This window comes from Papilio machaon, chromosome 13 (genome assembly GCF_912999745.1).
Source record: "Papilio machaon chromosome 13, ilPapMach1.1, whole genome shotgun sequence".
In the NCBI taxonomy this organism is placed as follows: Eukaryota; Metazoa; Arthropoda; class Insecta; order Lepidoptera; family Papilionidae; genus Papilio; species Papilio machaon.
In genome coordinates, this window is record NC_059998.1 from 5,540,246 (window position 1) to 5,559,263 (window position 19,018).

The window sequence follows — 19,018 nt, forward strand, 5'->3', positions numbered from 1 at the left end:
ATCAAGTACACATTCTGAGTGGTCAATAAGGGTCACTTTTTCGTGTATTATTAGATGTTAACTAAATCAAAAATTAGGGGGACCACTTAACAACTCTGGGTGGCAATAAGTACTATTGATGTTTTGATAGTTGATTCATTATTTTAACAGGTATAGTTTTTATAGTACTAAACTATAGCCATAATAAACATCAAAACATAGTAAGTTTCTGATACATTGTATTGTCTACCTTGGACGTGACAAAATAAAGTTCATTTTTGCAAAAATGTTTTGACATTAAAAACGGCAATTTATCTTATCCAGCGTAGGTCGCCATTTTATACGTATTATGTACTTATTATTTATTTAAAATAGTTATTCACTTCATTTTGTTTAATATATCAATGCAATAGTGAACTTTATTGCTAAAGCGTTAAGTTTTATATTTACTTAAAATAGAGCTATGTAGGATCGACAATAAATCCATGAGCATTTACATAGATTTATAAAGTAAATAATTATTTATTGACACAAGTAGACGAGAAAAATACACACGTAGAAAAAAATAAAAAAGGGTGGCATTTAGGCATTTAGCAAATTTATTTTTTTATACGTTTAAAAGTTTAATAGTGATCGACAAATGATTGAGATGAATGTATCATTCTCGTTCAATCATCACTCACTCACTCACTTACTGACTCAATCATTCACTCTGTCGTTCACGTCTCGGTGAGATAGTGCCTATTGGACTTTTATTAAGAGTTCATCATGGCTTCTAGACAATAAAAAATTTGTAGATAACCACTTATATATGTATTAAAATAATTATAAGGTTATTTACTTTCAGTGATTTAACAGTACAATTATAATTAGGTTGAAAAAAAATCTGCAAGAGCTGTATTAGGTACAATGTAGTTATATAATTTGCCTTTGTTTTAGTTTTTCTTATGTATATATAATTCTTGAGGGATTTTTCTATTATCAAATTCCGTAAACAACATAAATCTAAAGAGTTTTTTAAAGGAATGAGTCACAATTGACGTCACAAATGTATTTGATAAGATAAAGGTACAATTATTACACGCCTATTGATTTTATAATGTGATTGAGTCGCTAGTCAGATTATAAACTAACGAATGTGACATGTGCCACTTGTATTACATGTTGTAGTTTTTGTTTTGTTAAAGATTATGTAAGTGATGACAATATGTATTAAAACAAGTAAACGCCAGTGAAATTCTACCGTTATTCCTAATTGAGTTAGTGTACAGTAAAAAAACTTGCGTAGTTTGTTTTTAACTACAGTGTAAACTCTTTATAACGTTATTCTTATAATAATAAACTCCCTGTAACGTTGAAGTGAGTCCAACTTGGTTGGTTTGCGTTAAAACCCACATATTGAAACATTCTTTATAGCGATACGCCATTCTCTATTACGAAGAAATGTGTTCATATTTTTAGACAGTAAATATTTATTATCGGTATTATTGTTTATGTTATGTTATCTTGTTAATTTGGCTATTTTTTTGTTCACTCCATATAACGATAACTCTCTATAACGACAAAATGCTCAGTCCCTTGAGTTTCGTTATAAAGAGTTTACACTGTATTTTATTCTAAAGCTGTTTAAATAATAACTAGATATACTTCTTCTTTCTGCAAATGTAGTACATATACACTACAAGCTTATCTGGGTCGGTAAGAGACAACCTTTCGCGGTTTATTATGTCAGAAAATATTTAAAAACGACACATTCATGGAAAGTGACATAAAAACTTGACAAGACAGCTACAATACGTATAGACCTTGTGACATTTTTCTGACACTGCGAAATGAACAATTATATGAACCGGGTGGCCATCAATCGAACGAAATTATGACAGATGTCAATGTCACAAAGTATTTTACAATTATAGTATCTATCTATATATATAAAAGAAAGTCGTGTTAGTTACACTATTTATAACTCAAGATCAGCTGAATCGATTTGACTGAAAATTGGTGGGCAGGTAGCTTAGAACCAGGAAACGGACATAGGATAATTTTTACCCCGTTTTCTATTTTTTATTCCGCGCGGACGGAGTCGCGGGTAAAAGCTAGTTTATTATATTTTCTGAAAGAATTAACCGCGATAACAGCAGTGTACAGACTGTACATGTACAGGTCAGGAATAAAGTTTCACAATGACAGTTACAATATTTTTCACAAATTTAGAATAAACAAGTTTAGAATAAGTTATATCTATAGAATACAATAATTCTGTATGTTTGATGTATCTTTAATATTCTAGAACAGGTGTCCCCAAAGTGGTCGATATTGAACTTGCTAATTCTAATTGCCAATTCTCACTCTGTCTTCTATTGACCTAACTCAGAATGAATAATAATAATTGATCTTAAAAGTAAGTAATTTGGCCATGGGGGTCTGAGGTAACAGTTCATTTTGGAAAAGGGGGTCACTTGTCCAAAATAGTTTGGGGATCCCTGGTCTAGAATATCACAAAACTGTACGTATCTCGTATAACTTGCCTACCTTAAATTCTATAGGTTTTTTCTAAATATAATTTTGATTTATTCGATAGTAAAAGTACTAAAATTTACTTTAAGTATTCAACATAGCTATTTTGAGTTTGTTAGGAAAGTTTTGTACATTTCTGTTACCAAACATTGCCATATTTTAATATAGATAAATACTGTGTTATTGTGCTTTAAAAATTAATGCTTTGAATTAAAAAAATATATGAAATTATTAAAAAAAAAACCGTAAACGTATTTAAAAATAATGTAAGAACATACACACCTATCGATTTGAACTCGCTAATACTTTCTTGAGAAAAAAAAAACTTATAAGATTTTGTTTGGTCTAATTTTACATTAAATACGAGAGCGGCAAAATTAAGCCAAGTATTCTTATTAATTATTTTTTATAAAATATTTATGGCTGTTCACAATTTTTTTTTAATAATTCAAAAATTTAAAAATTAATGACATCTTTGAACCAACAGCAGTATGTGTGTGAAAAGATTCCGCTTAAGATAAAAGATGTCGCCACTAAGAGGCTGTTTGCTTCTATCTTTTTCAAGGAATTATAGATGGCACCACTGGAAATCAACCGCCTAAATGAAAAACAGTTTTTACATTTGATAAATTTTAAACATAATTATTTCGTATTATATGTTTGATGAATTGACGACAATGGTTTATGGTGTCTTAGACCAGCTGTTCTCAACCTTTTTTGACTACGCAAACCTTTTGGGAAGCGATGTATGTGAAGTAATCTTTGAATAGGTTTTATTATTGGAGGCACTAATTTTAATTCTTTTCTACCGTCCCTCGTTTATTTTACGTCCTAACTTTTTGTAGGTAGGTAATATTATTCTTTTGGATTTTTCCTTTCTTTCGATGGACAACTTTAGTATTATATTGATTATGAGTAATGAGAGACCTATTTTCGTGGATCCTTTGAATGGCTTCGGCCCCAACGCTCTGCAGTGAACTTTGAGAAACGCTGCCTCAGACAATAAGCCAAATCTTCTGTTGCACCAATATATTATACATAAAGTTAAGGAATGCCAATATATTATTTATGTGTATTGTGAAAAATTTAAGTACAATATTTTTTTAAGGTCTAATAAGTCGGGACAAAGTAAATAAAAACTTTAAATTCGATTAATTTTTTTTTTAGAAATATTAAAAATTTATTAATTTCGCATAAAGTATTGTTATGACAGCAGAGATAATGTTATATTTTGTAAATTACTATGTTTTTGCTCAACAAATTGACATCTTTTTATGCACCCTATACCATTGTAATAAGGTTCAAAATATATTAAAATATTATTAGCTCTTATAAAGGCTTTATTAACATGACTTATATCATCGTTGTTTGTGTATGTCGAAAATAAGACAAGCCCACGTCAGTGTTTTGTAATAAAAGATAATATTAATCAAACAAAAACTGATCCTTTTAAAAACTTGTTGCAAAATAGTGTTCCTCTAAATTCAATCTTATTTTCTGCCTTGTTAGAGTTACTTTTAAATAGCATAAATTCTAAATGTAAGACAAGGATGATTTATTCACATTTTACAAAAAAACTCGACATCGATTTATTAATAATATAAATTATAGTATTTTTAAAATTTCAGCTTCTGTTTTTGACAGATTTTGGCTTTTTTATAATATTTTCAAGTTTCCGAATATCAAAGATGTCACCAATTAAAATACCGAGTTAAATTCTGACTCAAAATTTCATCTATTAAGGCTCAAAATCGGCTCATAGTTTGTTATAAAAAGAGAGGTGTGGCTCAAAAAATAAATAGATAGAAATTAAACAAAGGAAAGTTTTTCACAACTTGTGGCAAGGGCAAAATTTTATTTAAATTTGAAATCGGTTTCCACTGCTGATCACATGTGCAGAAAAAATATATTTATACCGTTTTTTTTAAAAAAAATAGATCAGAATGTTTTATACATATTTTTTCGCAGTGTAAACTCACGTTTTGTCATGGTAAATAATATTAATATGGGCCTAAAATTTTAAATAAACTAGCAAGGTTTTCCAAACGAAAAAAATACTTTCCTATGCGTACTTTTACTTACGTTACTTTACGTATTTTCAAATATCTTGGTAGCTCGGAACATCGTAAGAGTCGCTGCGTACAACTCAAAGTTAGGCGTTGCGCGGCGTAAACGGATGCGAGGGGAGATTACTGTCGCCAAGATATTTGAAATATACTATACATTTCCCAGCATGAATTTAAATAGTAAATAACAACAAATTCAATAGTGTCGAGAATGTTTTAAAAATATAACATTCCATGTTTATTTTGCTTACCTTATCTTATTAAAGTCGGTTACAACGACTTTGACATTAAGGTCGATATCCAGGTGTAATAACCGATATTTTATTGCTTATTAGGTACGGTAAAGTAGGTAGTAGAACCTGGCTAAGCGAGAGACAATGTCAGGTCCAGACGTACGATCTCAATAAGCGACAGAAGCTGGAACCGTTCAAACCGAGTCGTTTTAACCGATGTAAGTCGTTTCTACTAAAATGGTTATGCGATGTTAATTTGTTTTAAGAAATGATACTATATAGAGATATATACATTATATATATATACCACCGATTAATTGACAATTTATAACTTCATAGTGATTTATTGTAGCAAAATATATTTTCAGTACATATATAAATAATTAATTTTTAGTACTTAATGAATTAAATATGAAAATTGTAATGTTGTATAAATATTTTAAAATATCTTATGTAATAAACAAGGTGTATGTATTTATGTTGAAATGCTACAGTACCTATATTTTATCTTGCCGAAATAAATTTATTCTTGATTTATAACATTTGATACATATATATTTTTTTATATATGGCATGTTACATAAAGTGATTTAAAACTCATGGAAAATACGGCTTACGTTGATTTCATTTTTTTTAATCAAATGTAATAATAATGTAAATTAAGAGAATGTAAAACATTCGGAGAAATTGGCTACAATTTAACTAAATACTATTATAGCATATATCAATGTTAATCACATAGTTTGTATTTTGTGACTCATAGTTAGATCAGGTCGTAAAAGTTTGACTTGTAGTTGGAACAGTTCGTAAAAATTTTCATTCCTATAGTGTTAATTTAATTTATTATAACAGATGGCTTGTAATGTTTAGCATTTTTTGGTTACGGGCATGTTGTAGAGTTTAGTACAAATGTTTAATTTAATCGATGTCACAACAGTTGTGTTACGATAATAAAGTCTATTTAGTTGAATGTGTTGTTTTATTTTTAAACACGTGCCATTCCAGAGGCATGACGTGACGTGACGTAGTGCCGTAGAGACGTCGTCGTGTCGTACGCGGCGATGAGTAAACCTATGGCGCGATAAGGGATACGTGAAACTGAGTGATGTTTATCGGCGGGCTGCGGAGTGCGGCCGCGTAGCGCGTAGCGTTATCGGGAAAGCGCGGGAAAAGCGGCCGTCGAGCTCAGTAGGCCCGCGTACGCCGACCGACATGGACGTAACGACGCGCGCGCTCGTTCTCGCTCTAGCCGCGCTCGCGATCGTCGCGCGCGCTCACCTGCCGTCCCACGACAACATACTCAGAGTCCAGCTGTGGGACGCCGAGGGTCTCAGCCGGGACCCCGTACCCCCGCGGATCTCGGAGTCCTCTCTCAACCATCGCAGGCTCAAAGTCAACGTGAACTCCCTATACGATGCCATGATGAAGGAGTCGGAGCACGGCGCGGGGAGGTTCGCAAGGCATAAAGTCCGGCACAAGCGGCGTCGGCCCCGCCAGAGCGGCACCGACCTGCCCTGGAGGTTTCACTCGGACGCGGGTTCGCTCAACGTCGCCGCCTTCGACGACACCGTGCCCTGGGACGTGATCGAGGGAGATCGCGGATTGGGTAACGCGAGTGCAGTGAGTGCCGCGAGTGTGGCGAGTGCCGCGGTTGCCAGCGGCGGGCCGGAGAGCTCGCCGCGAGACGTGTCGCCGCCCATGACACTGCGCCAGGACGAGGAGGTAATGAGCGATGGCAAACAGCCGGCGTAGACAATGCGGGCGCCTTTCGTCGCCATCGCCGCCGCGGGGCTGCCGATACTCGCTTAATGAGCCGGCGGCTCCACAACGCCGCCGGTTCTATTCACCACTTCCTTTGACTCTGCACCCTCGGGCGGCGATGCGCTGATAAAGTGAATGCCCTTCATCCATTGTTTTTAAAATATGTTTTCTCGCTGAATGTCGATGTTATCGCGCCGGGCGGCCTCGAAATGAAGTAAAGTGTTTAAGGGGAGATTGGCTCGCAGTCGGTAATCGGGAGATATGTCGCTGATAGCGGCCGCTGCATTCACGTCGCGTTTCCATGACCGCTCATAATTTAAATACAATAACGAATGTAGATAACAGAAACGTATCGACGCGAAATTTTTGTTTTCGGAAGCGATTGAATGAAATTTCTGATAACATATTTCATCGTGCTAAACATTTCGTGGCCGCCAATCCGGATTGTATTACAGTAGGATAACAATTGTAAAAGTGATTTGCGACGCTTCTATATATTATTTTTTATTTAATTTACTTTGTAAGCAACAACTGATATTAATTCCATGTGTTGATATAAAACCTTCATGTACAGTTGCATCTCATAATGTATATTATTACGATTATTGCGAATATTTTTTACCGTGGTATGGCTGTGGAATGGACTGAAGTAATTAACTTCTTTGGCTTTTAAGATGTAATCTTTTAATAGTGTTTAGTGTACGTTGTAATTTTATAGAAATAACTATATTGTTAATGTAGGCATGTATGAGAATTTATTTTCAATATATAAATTTCGACACATATAAAGGAATTTCATTTAGTTTGTTGTACGGCGTTTCTGCAGCTATCCATTGTAGCCGCCCCCCGGCACTATTTTGTAGGGCCCCCTTTACAAACCCGGAATTTAACATCCGACCTTTCACATATATTGTTAACCTTTTGCGAAACTGGTTGGGGTTCGACTGTAGGGCCAGTTCTGCATTGCTGATTTATTTCATTCAATGGATTTTCGGGTCCGTATTCAATATATTTATGGATGTTGTACAGTGTGATACAAAATGATCTCCGTAATTTTGGCTTTTCACATTCTTCATTAGCTTTAAATTATTATACTTAAATTATAATGAAATCTTAGTATCAAATCCAAACACTTAAATCAGAAAGAGAAAATAAACAAATGACAATCTATGCACTCCTTTTCATACATAAGTTAAAAGCTTATGAGCAATCAAAATTAAAAACTATACGCACCTGTCGTTAACAAAGTCGATGGCATCTTATTCAATGTAATTAATTTAAGGAGCCAAGAAACATTGACTGACTATAAACCGTTAACAAATTAGGGAAGAATACGAATCGAATTCTCACCTTCTTGAGAATTGATCAAGTTGTGTAGATCTTCAGGTGGAAAGAGCCATCATCTAGACAAAAACATATGTACCAGACAAAAACAAAATACTTCTATCAGTAAAATTACTAAATATAGTAACATATAAATACAATATCAATTACAAAATTGAAATATTGAAAGCTACTAAAATGAATTCTCAAGTTACATGATAGTCAATTAACTCGTCTAAATGCATTTCGCGCTATTTTCATTCACTAGGTGTGTGACCACCGTCCACGCCCGCCGCCCGCAGTGCTCCGCCGATCAACCGGAAATTAGGCGCAAATCAATAATTTCCCTCGCAACACTGTCCACCGATCAACACGTTAATGCTGTCTGATAGACCCTCCGATGTCAGTATAACTAAATTAAGCTCATTTGCAAATCCTATCAAACTAACGTAATGCTTAAATAAATTTAATTAATAAATCTAAAGTCAGTTTTTGTGAAGAGATTGCTGTGATTACGATTGAAATTCTTTGAAACGACAGAACTAATTTTGAATGATGATTTCTTTGTTAACTTTAACAATCTACTGGAATAACTCCAGGACAAGACTTTATTCTTTTTGTATTGAAATTCAGAAATGTTTAGTGTTCAACTTCTTCGTCTTCATTCCTGGGTGAGCTCAGAGATGAATAGTTGAAAACATTAATATATTTCCTAAGCTTAAATAGCTGGAGCAAAAGCGCATCTATGTGATTATAAATGTTTAAAAATATGCCCCACGTAACTTGCAGTACATTTTATTTTAGCTGCCTCCCCCACAGTAGTGATGAAGTCAGTTGAATCACATATTATTTATTAATATACTATGATTTAATATAAATTCTTGTGTTAACAGTACTAAACTAAGCATTGAGAAGTTATTTATAGTCTGGATAACATTTAACAATACTGTTGTGAGAGGTCGAGACTATTCCTTTTCTGATGTTTATAAAACTTAAAAAAATAAACAATTAAATAATAAATTATATTGTGATCATGTCTGTTTTAGTATTTTATCAACATAACAAACTCATTGTCTAGTAAAGAAAAATAATAAACACTAAATCATTTATATATTCACATACGCATCCCAGCATTATAAATGAAAGTATAAATCATTCATTCATTCTTTTCCATTCATTCATTCATTCGTTCAGCACAAATAAAAGCCAATAATAGTTTACACTGTTTATAAACATTTATATAAGTAACTGGTCAGTAAGAAATATACGAGTAAACAACCACTCGTATTGCATATTTAAGAAAATATTAACTCATAAACAACCATGGCTACATTAAAGATAAACAAAAAGTATGCGTATTGTATGCTTAAAAATAATAATTACGTGAGAAATGACTGCTGAGTCTTGTCCAGTCAAGGTTGCTTAGACATCATTTACTATCTTGACACGACCTACATTATTATTATAAAACATTATCTACTTATCCATACTACTTTTTTATATTTAACTGATTAGCTTAGCTTTGGTCATAAGTCTACAATGATATTTTTTTTTAATATACTACGTATATCCAATCACTATTGAGCCAAAATTTGACAGATTTTCTAGTCATTTATATTTTACCCCGGAGATTCAATAAAAATAAAAAAAACATTGTAAAAATCAGTGTCTTACATTAAAGTAGTGAAAAAATTGAGTTCTAATTCCATAATGTTTGGAATAAAAGTTCGCAAGATTAATGTCTACAACCCCCAAAGGACTAATACGATATCGTAACATGTAATCAAATATTCATGAGTTTTATTATACGTGTACTTCGACAGTTTATATAAAATAAATGTAAAAAATATTTACTACGAATTAAATGTCGCCCATTGTTTGAAATTCATCTATACAGTTAATTAAATTGAAATGTCCACAACTACGCATTTGTTTTGGGTAATCTCCGAAATGGCTTGGCCATTTTTGACGGGATTTTGACGGGAAGGTAAATTTTAGGCTACTTTTTTTCTGCCCTGACGTAGTCACGGGCGAGTGAAAGTAATTATAATTTTTTTTAAAATCTTTTTTTAATTTTATTTATCATTTTTTTTTAAGTTTTATGTACTTCTCCACAATAACTTTAACCGTATCAAATAAATTAAAAAAGGGTCCAAGGTTTTAGCGTTAATATATTGATTAATTTATTTTTTATTTTAATTTGTTTGTACTGATTAATTTGTTTGTGAAAGATTTAGCTTTAACTAAAAACTGCGGTCGAAACCATACGTTTAACGTTGAAAGATTAGTGTAACACAATCTGTCCTCATTTGGGCGGTTGCTAATTTAATTACCTTCGTACAAACTATATGCATACATATAATTTGATTTCACTACCGTACTAATGAACATTGTCGGTATTTCAATTAAGCCTGAAATAACTCGTGAATCTGTGACGTCACCCGTGACGTCACCCGTATATGCCGTTGAAAAGGTTTACGCTTGTGACAGGTTGGGTGAAATTTCGACGTAATTGTGTTACTGCGATTACGTTGTGGTATTCCTTGTAGTTTGTAATGCGGGTTTTTTATTTCACCAATAAACATTTATCTTTTTAATTTAGACAGATTTATTAAAGGAATAATAATTTCTATTTAAATTAAAAGAATACATAATTTTCAACTCAAAATTTCTCAATTACATCCCGAGGAGTATTCCTTACCTTTTAAAAGATAAAAATAATTCGACAGAAGTTCATAAAGTATATACATATGCGAGAAATCTCTTGTCGGCCTAAAAATTTTAAATACTCATTATATTAAAAATCATTTTAGGCTATTAAAAATGAATTCGTTTAAGTGTAGAGTAACGTAATAAGTGTTGGTGGAGGCCATATTTAATTAAAGAACAAATGAAAACACGGTGGTAAATGAGTGGATTTATTGCCGTATATTTTGGGTAATAACAAGACAAAAGACGGCTTCCAAAGCTTTTGAATTAAATTGCAGCAGTCCATAACCACAGCTGTAACACGCAACCACATTTCTAATTAATAATTAAAGCAATAAAGGGACTTGGACTCTAACACCCTAATTTATTAATACAACGACGCAACTATGGCATGTTAGGTGCGGTTAATATTATTGTTTTATTATTTTATTTTGTTTAAATATAACTTCGGATTACTGAATGTTAGATAGAGATTATATTAGGTTGAGAAATAGCACCGTAAAATAATTAAATGGTTCAAAATAGAGCGTTTTAACTATAATATTGAAAACAATCCGGTTTTTCGGCTAGATTGAAAGGATGATGATGGAAAAGGCACAGGAACGCACGAGTGCCGCTGTATTGAAAAGCGGGAATAACAGAACTTTGTTAGCGTCTCTCTGTTACGGCTTTCGACAAAAAATCTATAACTTAATAAAAACAAGAGGACACAAATCTCAAATTAAGGCTTAAATTTAGAAAGTTCCTGATAATTTCAACTTGAAATAAAGAAACCTTATACACATTGTTTTTAAATAGTAAACATTATTTAATTTACAAGACTTATTGAATCTAGTTCTTTTCATGTCATAGATTTGTAATTCTTCTTATCAAAATGAAAGTGGTACTCAGTTCATATTGTACCGTAAACATTTGAACAAGTCAAAACAAACAGAGGTGTATAAGTCGCTAATGGTCTTCTTGTATTATATGTAATGTTAAACATAACAACACCGAACTTATTATTAGCGTATCCGTCTAAACATTAAAAAGCAAATATTGTTAAAATGTACAAATATTTACTAATTTTTTCCTAAAAATATTGTACTAGTAGGTAATGATATAATCAACATTTTAATATAATATTAGATATAATATTAGATTAGATACAAGTTTTGCATCTGTTACGTTAAACTAATGTTCTTGCCAAAGAAAATTAGTTGTTTCATTTATATGACAAGAGCCATTAATCTTACTAATATTACAAATGCGAATTTTTGTATGAATGGATGGATAAATGGATGTTTGTTTGGAGGTATCTCTAGAATGGCTCAACGTATCTCGATGAGATTTGGCATAGATGTAGATCATAGTCTGAAAGAACACACAGCCTACTTATTATGTTGTTTACTTATCAATTTTTATAATTTCATGCGAACGGAGTCGCGGGCGACAGCTAGTATTAAATAAAATTTCGAAGTAACAAGTGGATTTAAATAAACTCGATGTACGATCATTTGTTCTAATCGTATTTTAAAGAAAGCAATTTGTAAAGGTAGGGATGTGGGAAAGCATCGTCCCCATCAGGAGAAAAGCAATAAGCAAGCAATAACGAGCCTCGACGTGGAGGGTGGATATTGATTTTTTACATAATTACTCGACCCGTTGCGTTTATTAATTAGGGGAAAGGAAACAACAGATAATAATTTCGATTATAGCCAAAGAGCAGATGTTTGATCTGCTTAAGAATAATGACCGTCTTTATAAAGACTATCAAATTGTTATATAATTACTTTCGGCGGCAAATGATTTTCTTACGACCGCCATATTCGAGAGTCTTTTATGTCGATAATAAAAAAGAAAGATAAAAGCAATACTTTAACTGGAAAAGCGAATTTAATATTCTCGTCCAGTCCTAATTTTGTTTGCAGCTTGCTTTTGTCTTTTATTTAATTTGAGTTATTACATAAAAAGGCGTACCAGAGATAAAAAAAGCAGAGAATTTTTAAATGGCTGCGTTGCAGGAATTCGTAATCAAGTCAACGACTTTTTCTTTTAATTTCGTGTTGTTTACAAAAGACTGTTGACCTCCGATTCTAAACAGGAATTAGACGAAATGAACAAAGAATACGTTAAAACAAGGCGCAAGATTAAAAAGTTGAAATTTTCAAATTACTTGTACATGTTAATGAATTTTTAAATATAAACATACGACAAATTATGCTATTTTATTTATATAATGCGTATATTGCTTTAACACAAATGTTTCTTTATTAAAAACAACGCTTAAGTCATAGATTATAACGCTAAAGCTACATTTTACAATAAAAATTATAAAAGTGTGTAAATACATTAAATGTAACCAATTAACGAATTACGCGAAATGTGTGGCTTTGATTTATAAAGTCCAGTTCTGCGAGATAGGGAGTGTCGGTTTCCGCGGCAAGTTGATGCGGGAGACTCTAAATAACCTTCATTAGTAATAAAGATAGAAATCAGCGATGTGGAGGTGATCCCGGGGGATGTTTGGATTGCGGCCACCGTATTGCGACCTTTCATATAATTATATCTGTAAATAAGAATCTTTTGCTGAAATTATGTTATCTCTTCGTATACGCTATTAAAAGTCTCATCTGCTAACGAAAGTTGTTTGCAACATGGTAACTTGAGACGAGAAATTGCTTGGAAATTATTTGATGTCACTCTAAAAGTTTTGAAATAATAAAGCGCGAATCGAGTAGAATACATACTACATAGAAACGAACTTAGTGGCCAAAATGGTAGCCATATTCCCAGAAATGGCCGAGTTTTAAAAAAATTACAATGTCTTTGGAATTAAATACAATTAAAACGTAAAAGCCTTCGTATGAAGATAAATTTAAAGGATATTTTGTAAACAAAATATAACGATTAAAATTTTTAAAGTGTAAAAAATAACATCGCCTTGGTTGAAAAATCTTGCAACACAGGTTTTCATTGGGAACCTGTATTAATTATGCGAACAACTGGACTGAACTCAGACGAAATACAATAAATCTTTTTAAGGAGTTACTACATTCTTGAAACTATCTGACAAATAAAAATAAATAGATGCTGATTGCTTCGTAACTTCGTGTCGTAAATACGAACCAAGGAATCTTTAATAAATCTGAATTTTATTTTGATCCTGTCTGGAGTTTAATGGGTAAAACTTTCCTAGTATTGCGAATCTTAAATATGTGTAAAAAAGTTTGAATGTTTTTCTCGTGAGCTTATTTAAATAATATGAAAAATTTTGATGAACTTTGGTAGTCTTCTTTGGTATTCTGAGGACGCAAAATGTATGTCCTAAAATAGTTGGAAAAAATAAAATAAAAATATTTATTAACTTTGTTTTTGCAATGCATGTCAATGAAAAAATGTCAACTATGTTGTTAAGTAGGTTTTTAAACAAAGGAATAACTAAAATCAGTTGAGGCATTTTAAAAAGAACATCTCAATTATCATTTAAGGACATTGGAACCTTGTAAAGTATGGAACAGCATTGTCGTGTCAAAATGTTAATTGAAGTCACAGTCATTTAAATTAAAGCGAAGTGGAACTTCTTACGATTGATATTTATGACATATTCAATTCAATTCCTTTTCATCTGCCTAAATTGTTATTTACTGAACAATTGGCGCATTTAAACGCTGACTTCTTTTATTTTTTATAACTTGATTGTTGACCTCAAATTAGATATTGTGTTTCAATATTGTATACTAGCTGTCGCCCGCAACTGTATCCGCGCGGCATTACAGAAACTCATTGTGATTTTGCGTGCCAATGTCAGTGCGGTTTGATCAGCTTTATACATTTTTGAATTTCTTCTCAGAAATGTGAGAGATTTCCTCACGATGTTTACCTTTCCCATTAAAATGTAATTCTTTATTGAATGTGTCTTTACTTCACATTATATCATGTTTACACGACCGTGAGAGTTCCCTTAATGTGGTTTATTAGTAGAGTTATATTACAACTTGACTAAGTTGTCAATCATGTAAACGGATCTTCTTGGTTAGTACAGAAACTTGCGTTTAAATTCTGTTATATTTGTGTATTATATAAAACTTGTTTCTCGTTATTTTTAGTTTTATAATAAATCCTGGAAATTTAGCTTAAAGGAAAAAAATACACAATTTGTTATTTTACTTCCAAGGAATAGCGGAAATATTTATAATTTCTTGTCCATTTCCACGAAATTGTTAAGTCGAGAAAGAATAGCTGAAATAATCTTCACTTTTCGAGCAAAAAATAACTTAAAGAATTTATACCAAATATAATTTATATAAAAATACTTTTCGTCAGAACCGTACATCAAAATTATCGATTCATAACAAGTCGGGGCACGAATAAAAGAAATTTAAAAATGAATATTCACAAAAAATATGTATACAAACATGTTCAGAAGTCGCTCATAACGGACCGGTTTTTTTTGCTATCAAGTGGAATCTGATGCGTACACGTTCGGATATAAAAAAGCTGCCACGTCACGTCAGGAAAGGCCATTGGTCAGACAATAGACCGCTAGACAAAAAGTCTTAAGCCATTGAAAAAGGTTGAGGTTACGCAGCGGAATTTACGCTAATTTGAATACGTAAGGCATGAAGATTACATTAAAAAGAGTATGTTTTATACGTTACATCTAATGATAAAATATTTTGAGTTTAAATTGAAGTTTTTTTTTACGAAAAAACCCTTTTGCCACAAAAAGTTATCACTGCCATAAAATATAGGGACGGCTAAGACGAGTTTCAAGTTGCCTTTGAACAGTTTGTTAAATAGGCGAGGTGACTAAGTTGATGAAGTTTGGGAGTGGTGTGAATATTATTTCTATAACTTATATAAAAAAAAGCCGTAAGTCCATTTATCTCACATCTGGTATACAATATTTCACAGATTAAAAAGTAAGCACTTTTAGATTTATGTACGACACAGATAGTTTTAAAGACAGCTACAATTTATGTCTTGTACAACGGAAATGAATTATTACTCGAATAACAAAGAAATATGATACCTTATAAAATATTGCAGAGAAATGTCGACGAAGTTTATATTAATATCGTTCTATGAAAGCTCGATAATTATTTTCTCTTCATTCGTTGAACGTTAGAACATCGACTTAGGTGGTATTGTTGCATTTGGTATCGAAGGCTGGATAATAAATAATATGCTCAGACGTGTTGACTTACCACTAATTAAGTTCTTGTGCAGGGACGCGTGGGCGACTCTACCAGACCTTAACGATGCAACAACACTTTACAAACGAAAACTAACTCTATTTTCTAGAACATTGAATTAATTTTCTTGTGACATGATAGTTAAACTAAATACATCAGGATATTATTTACTAGAGTATTTATTTCATTTCCATTGATAATACTTCATTAGTTGACGGCTGTACGTCTCTGAAACGAATGGTTAGCTTAAATTAATATGAAAAAAAGAACAATGACTAAAAATAAACCTTTAAGTAATTAATTGTCGTGTGGAAATTTTTAGCAAAAAAATGTTTTCTATTCATACATTCTTAACGACATAACACAAAGGTTTGACCTTGGGTTAAATACCGCTTTGTCGCTACAAAGGGACTAAAATTACAGAGGTACATTCTTGTACTAAAGTGTTTTTTGTATAACAAAACAATTTTATAATGGTAAATTTTACACATAACATCATATTCACAGTTATTTCTGAAGAAATTAATTGTGTTGTATTTGTACCAATAGGCATCAGTCCATTGTTGGCCGCAAGTATTGTTACAAACAGGTAACAGTACAAGCAGGCGCTTGGGATGATGAAAAGTTAGTTATCTACTAAATGATCTGCAAGCTAATTTATAGACTACTTGAATATAAAAACTTAGCTTAGAAAGATTATTATCTAGTCTTTCAAATGTTCTTTTATATTACTGCATTGATTTTTTTATCATCCTATTTATATAAGTCGAAATTATTTGTACGTTAAAGTTACAAGTAAAGAGATTATGGTTTAAAAGTGAAATATATTTTTTTTAATGACACCAGCAAAGCATTATGATGTTACCTGACCTAATAAAGTTAAATAAACATTACTTATCATCCTGTTGGAAGTTTATGTCTGCTACGAATTTGAAGTCAAACATTGTCTCGCCTTTACGCGTCCCTTTCTTTGATAACTTCCTGATAAGATTCGGATGCATTGGGTCAACTTACGATGACAAATTGTATGTATTTACTATCTTGATAGATGACCCAAATACATTTTTTTTTGCCTTTTTGATCTCTTATCTCACAGACAACATTTTTTATTATACATCAAACTATGACACTATCTAATTTTTTTTTGTTTATTTCTGATATTATCTTATTTAAAATACCAAACTGTTCAAAACTTATAATTATTAACCAACAAAATAAACACATATCTCTTTTATGTGAAAAATATAACATTTACAATTACGACAGCCTGCATTTATAAATTAAATTCTTCCATGTGAATTTCTTCCATGCATTTTATAGACATATTATTTCAACAAATGGTTTAACTTAAATAAAAATACAATAGGATGTACAAGTAAACATAATTACTTTTAGTTTACAACTTTTATAAATACATGTATGAATAATGCATTTCAATAAAGCGCTATTAAATTGTGTAATATATTTATTTTGGAGACACTAAACTAGTTTTAAGTCCACGGGGAGTCTTGATTCAATCAACTTTACGTTGTTTTATTTTTCTTCCCACCTCATGGTTGGAATACGAGAATCATTCTCATAATTTTAATGGATGTGTTGTAGATTTTGATTTGTCATTTGTCGTTTGTTATTGTTTTAATACAATGCCCTCTATTGTCAATGTTATGACAATATCTAGAGTTATAATTATAATCTTGTATCACACAATAGTTCAGGGCGTCACGTCTGGGTGTACGATAATGATTTAGTTTAAACAAGGCATAATTGTATTGTATTCGAGGAGTTAAAAAAATATAAATTTACAGGTATGTAGCGTTCTCACAAAGTTCCAAGTTGTTAAACTGTTGTACTTGTATATACGCTATAAACAAAGATTTATTCAACTTAACTTTTCGCAATTATTGCGACTTCTGTTCGACAAAAAAGATAACTGCTAAAGCAAACATTTTCTCATATTAATTTATAATTAAAAAATGCTAACTGTCATCCACAACTCCGTCCGCAGGGAAATAATAAAACTTAATTAGTAGCCTATGTTTTTTTCCAGACTATGTTCTCAATATAAACCAAATTTCATCCAGATCTATGCAGCCGTTCGGGGGTTACCTTGTAACAAATATCCATATATCCATTGGCGATTATAATATTAGTAAGATTTCTAAAAATAGTAAAAAACTGTAACAGCCGCTGTCTCGTGACTTTTTAAAAACAAGAAAAAGTAGATATTGTCTAAATCTAGATACAAATATATCGCAAAAATAAACAGTTACATTATTTTTAATAAATTGTAAAACCCGGTATCTATGACAGTTTAATTCAAATTTTATTTATTATGAGAGTAGTAATAAAATAACCTTACATAGAATCATATTTCTCAATTTGCCCTTTTGAAATTGAGCGTGGAAAAAAGAGGGTAGACATTAGAAGGTAGAGGCGCGTCACTCGGGGAGGTTTGACGTCGCTAAACTAACAATTTATGCATGGGCCCTAATGGCCCGCTCCATCAGCCTTTGTTTGCGAGGCTTTCTATGAAATTTTATTCGGTAATAGCTCGTAGGCCTCTTGCCTCAATTTCATATTGTCAATATGTCTCATTGTTGGCCGATTTGAAAGGGGCCCCCTTGTTACCAAATCACATAGTGATGCAAAGTTCAGTGACCTTCATCGTACTAATATTATTAATGTGGAATTTTGGACGAATGTTTGTTAACACGTCAGTGCAAAACAGTTGTACGGATTAAGGTGAAATATGGCACAAGAAAAGAAGACAATTTGAAAGATTAGATAGACACAATAACTCCGAAAGGAGATATACGCTCAGTTTTTTTTTTAATTCCACAAGTATGTAGTCTTGGACAACTGCTAGTATATTTCATATTATACAATATTAGAGGCTGAATACTATATTGTATGAAAATTTAATATAGTTGTATAACAAAATTAATAAAGGTTTCTTTATATGTGACGATAAAAGCTTTTACGTGTTCTGAATCACATTTTATTATAGATTTCTAGATGTTTCTATTGAATTATTGACTATGAACTTGATTGAATAAGTCGTTTTATTAGCTTACAAAAAAGTGAGCAATAAATTGATACACGTACATTTTTTTTTCTTTCAAACACGTTCGAATCACAGAATTGGCACTGATTGAGTCTTATTGTGTCGGATTTATTCACCTAATAATTTTTATATTGGTCAAAGAAATTGTGACAAAATTTTAGAAAAAAAAATTAAAATCATTATAAAAAT

The 19,018-nt window shown here is 31.9% G+C and overlaps 1 protein-coding gene across 1 annotated transcript in view; it reads left to right on the top strand.

Moving 5' to 3' along the window:
* The first annotated feature begins 5,897 nt into the window (after positions 1-5,897).
* Positions 5,898-19,018, top strand: part of LOC106710185 (G-protein coupled receptor Mth2) — a 39,490-nt gene continuing 26,369 nt past the window's right edge. The window contains exon 1 of the mRNA XM_014502192.2: positions 5,898-6,517. Coding sequence (XP_014357678.2) covers positions 6,008-6,517 — 510 coding nt within the window. The 5' untranslated portion in view covers positions 5,898-6,007. The remainder of the gene's footprint in view (positions 6,518-19,018) is intronic.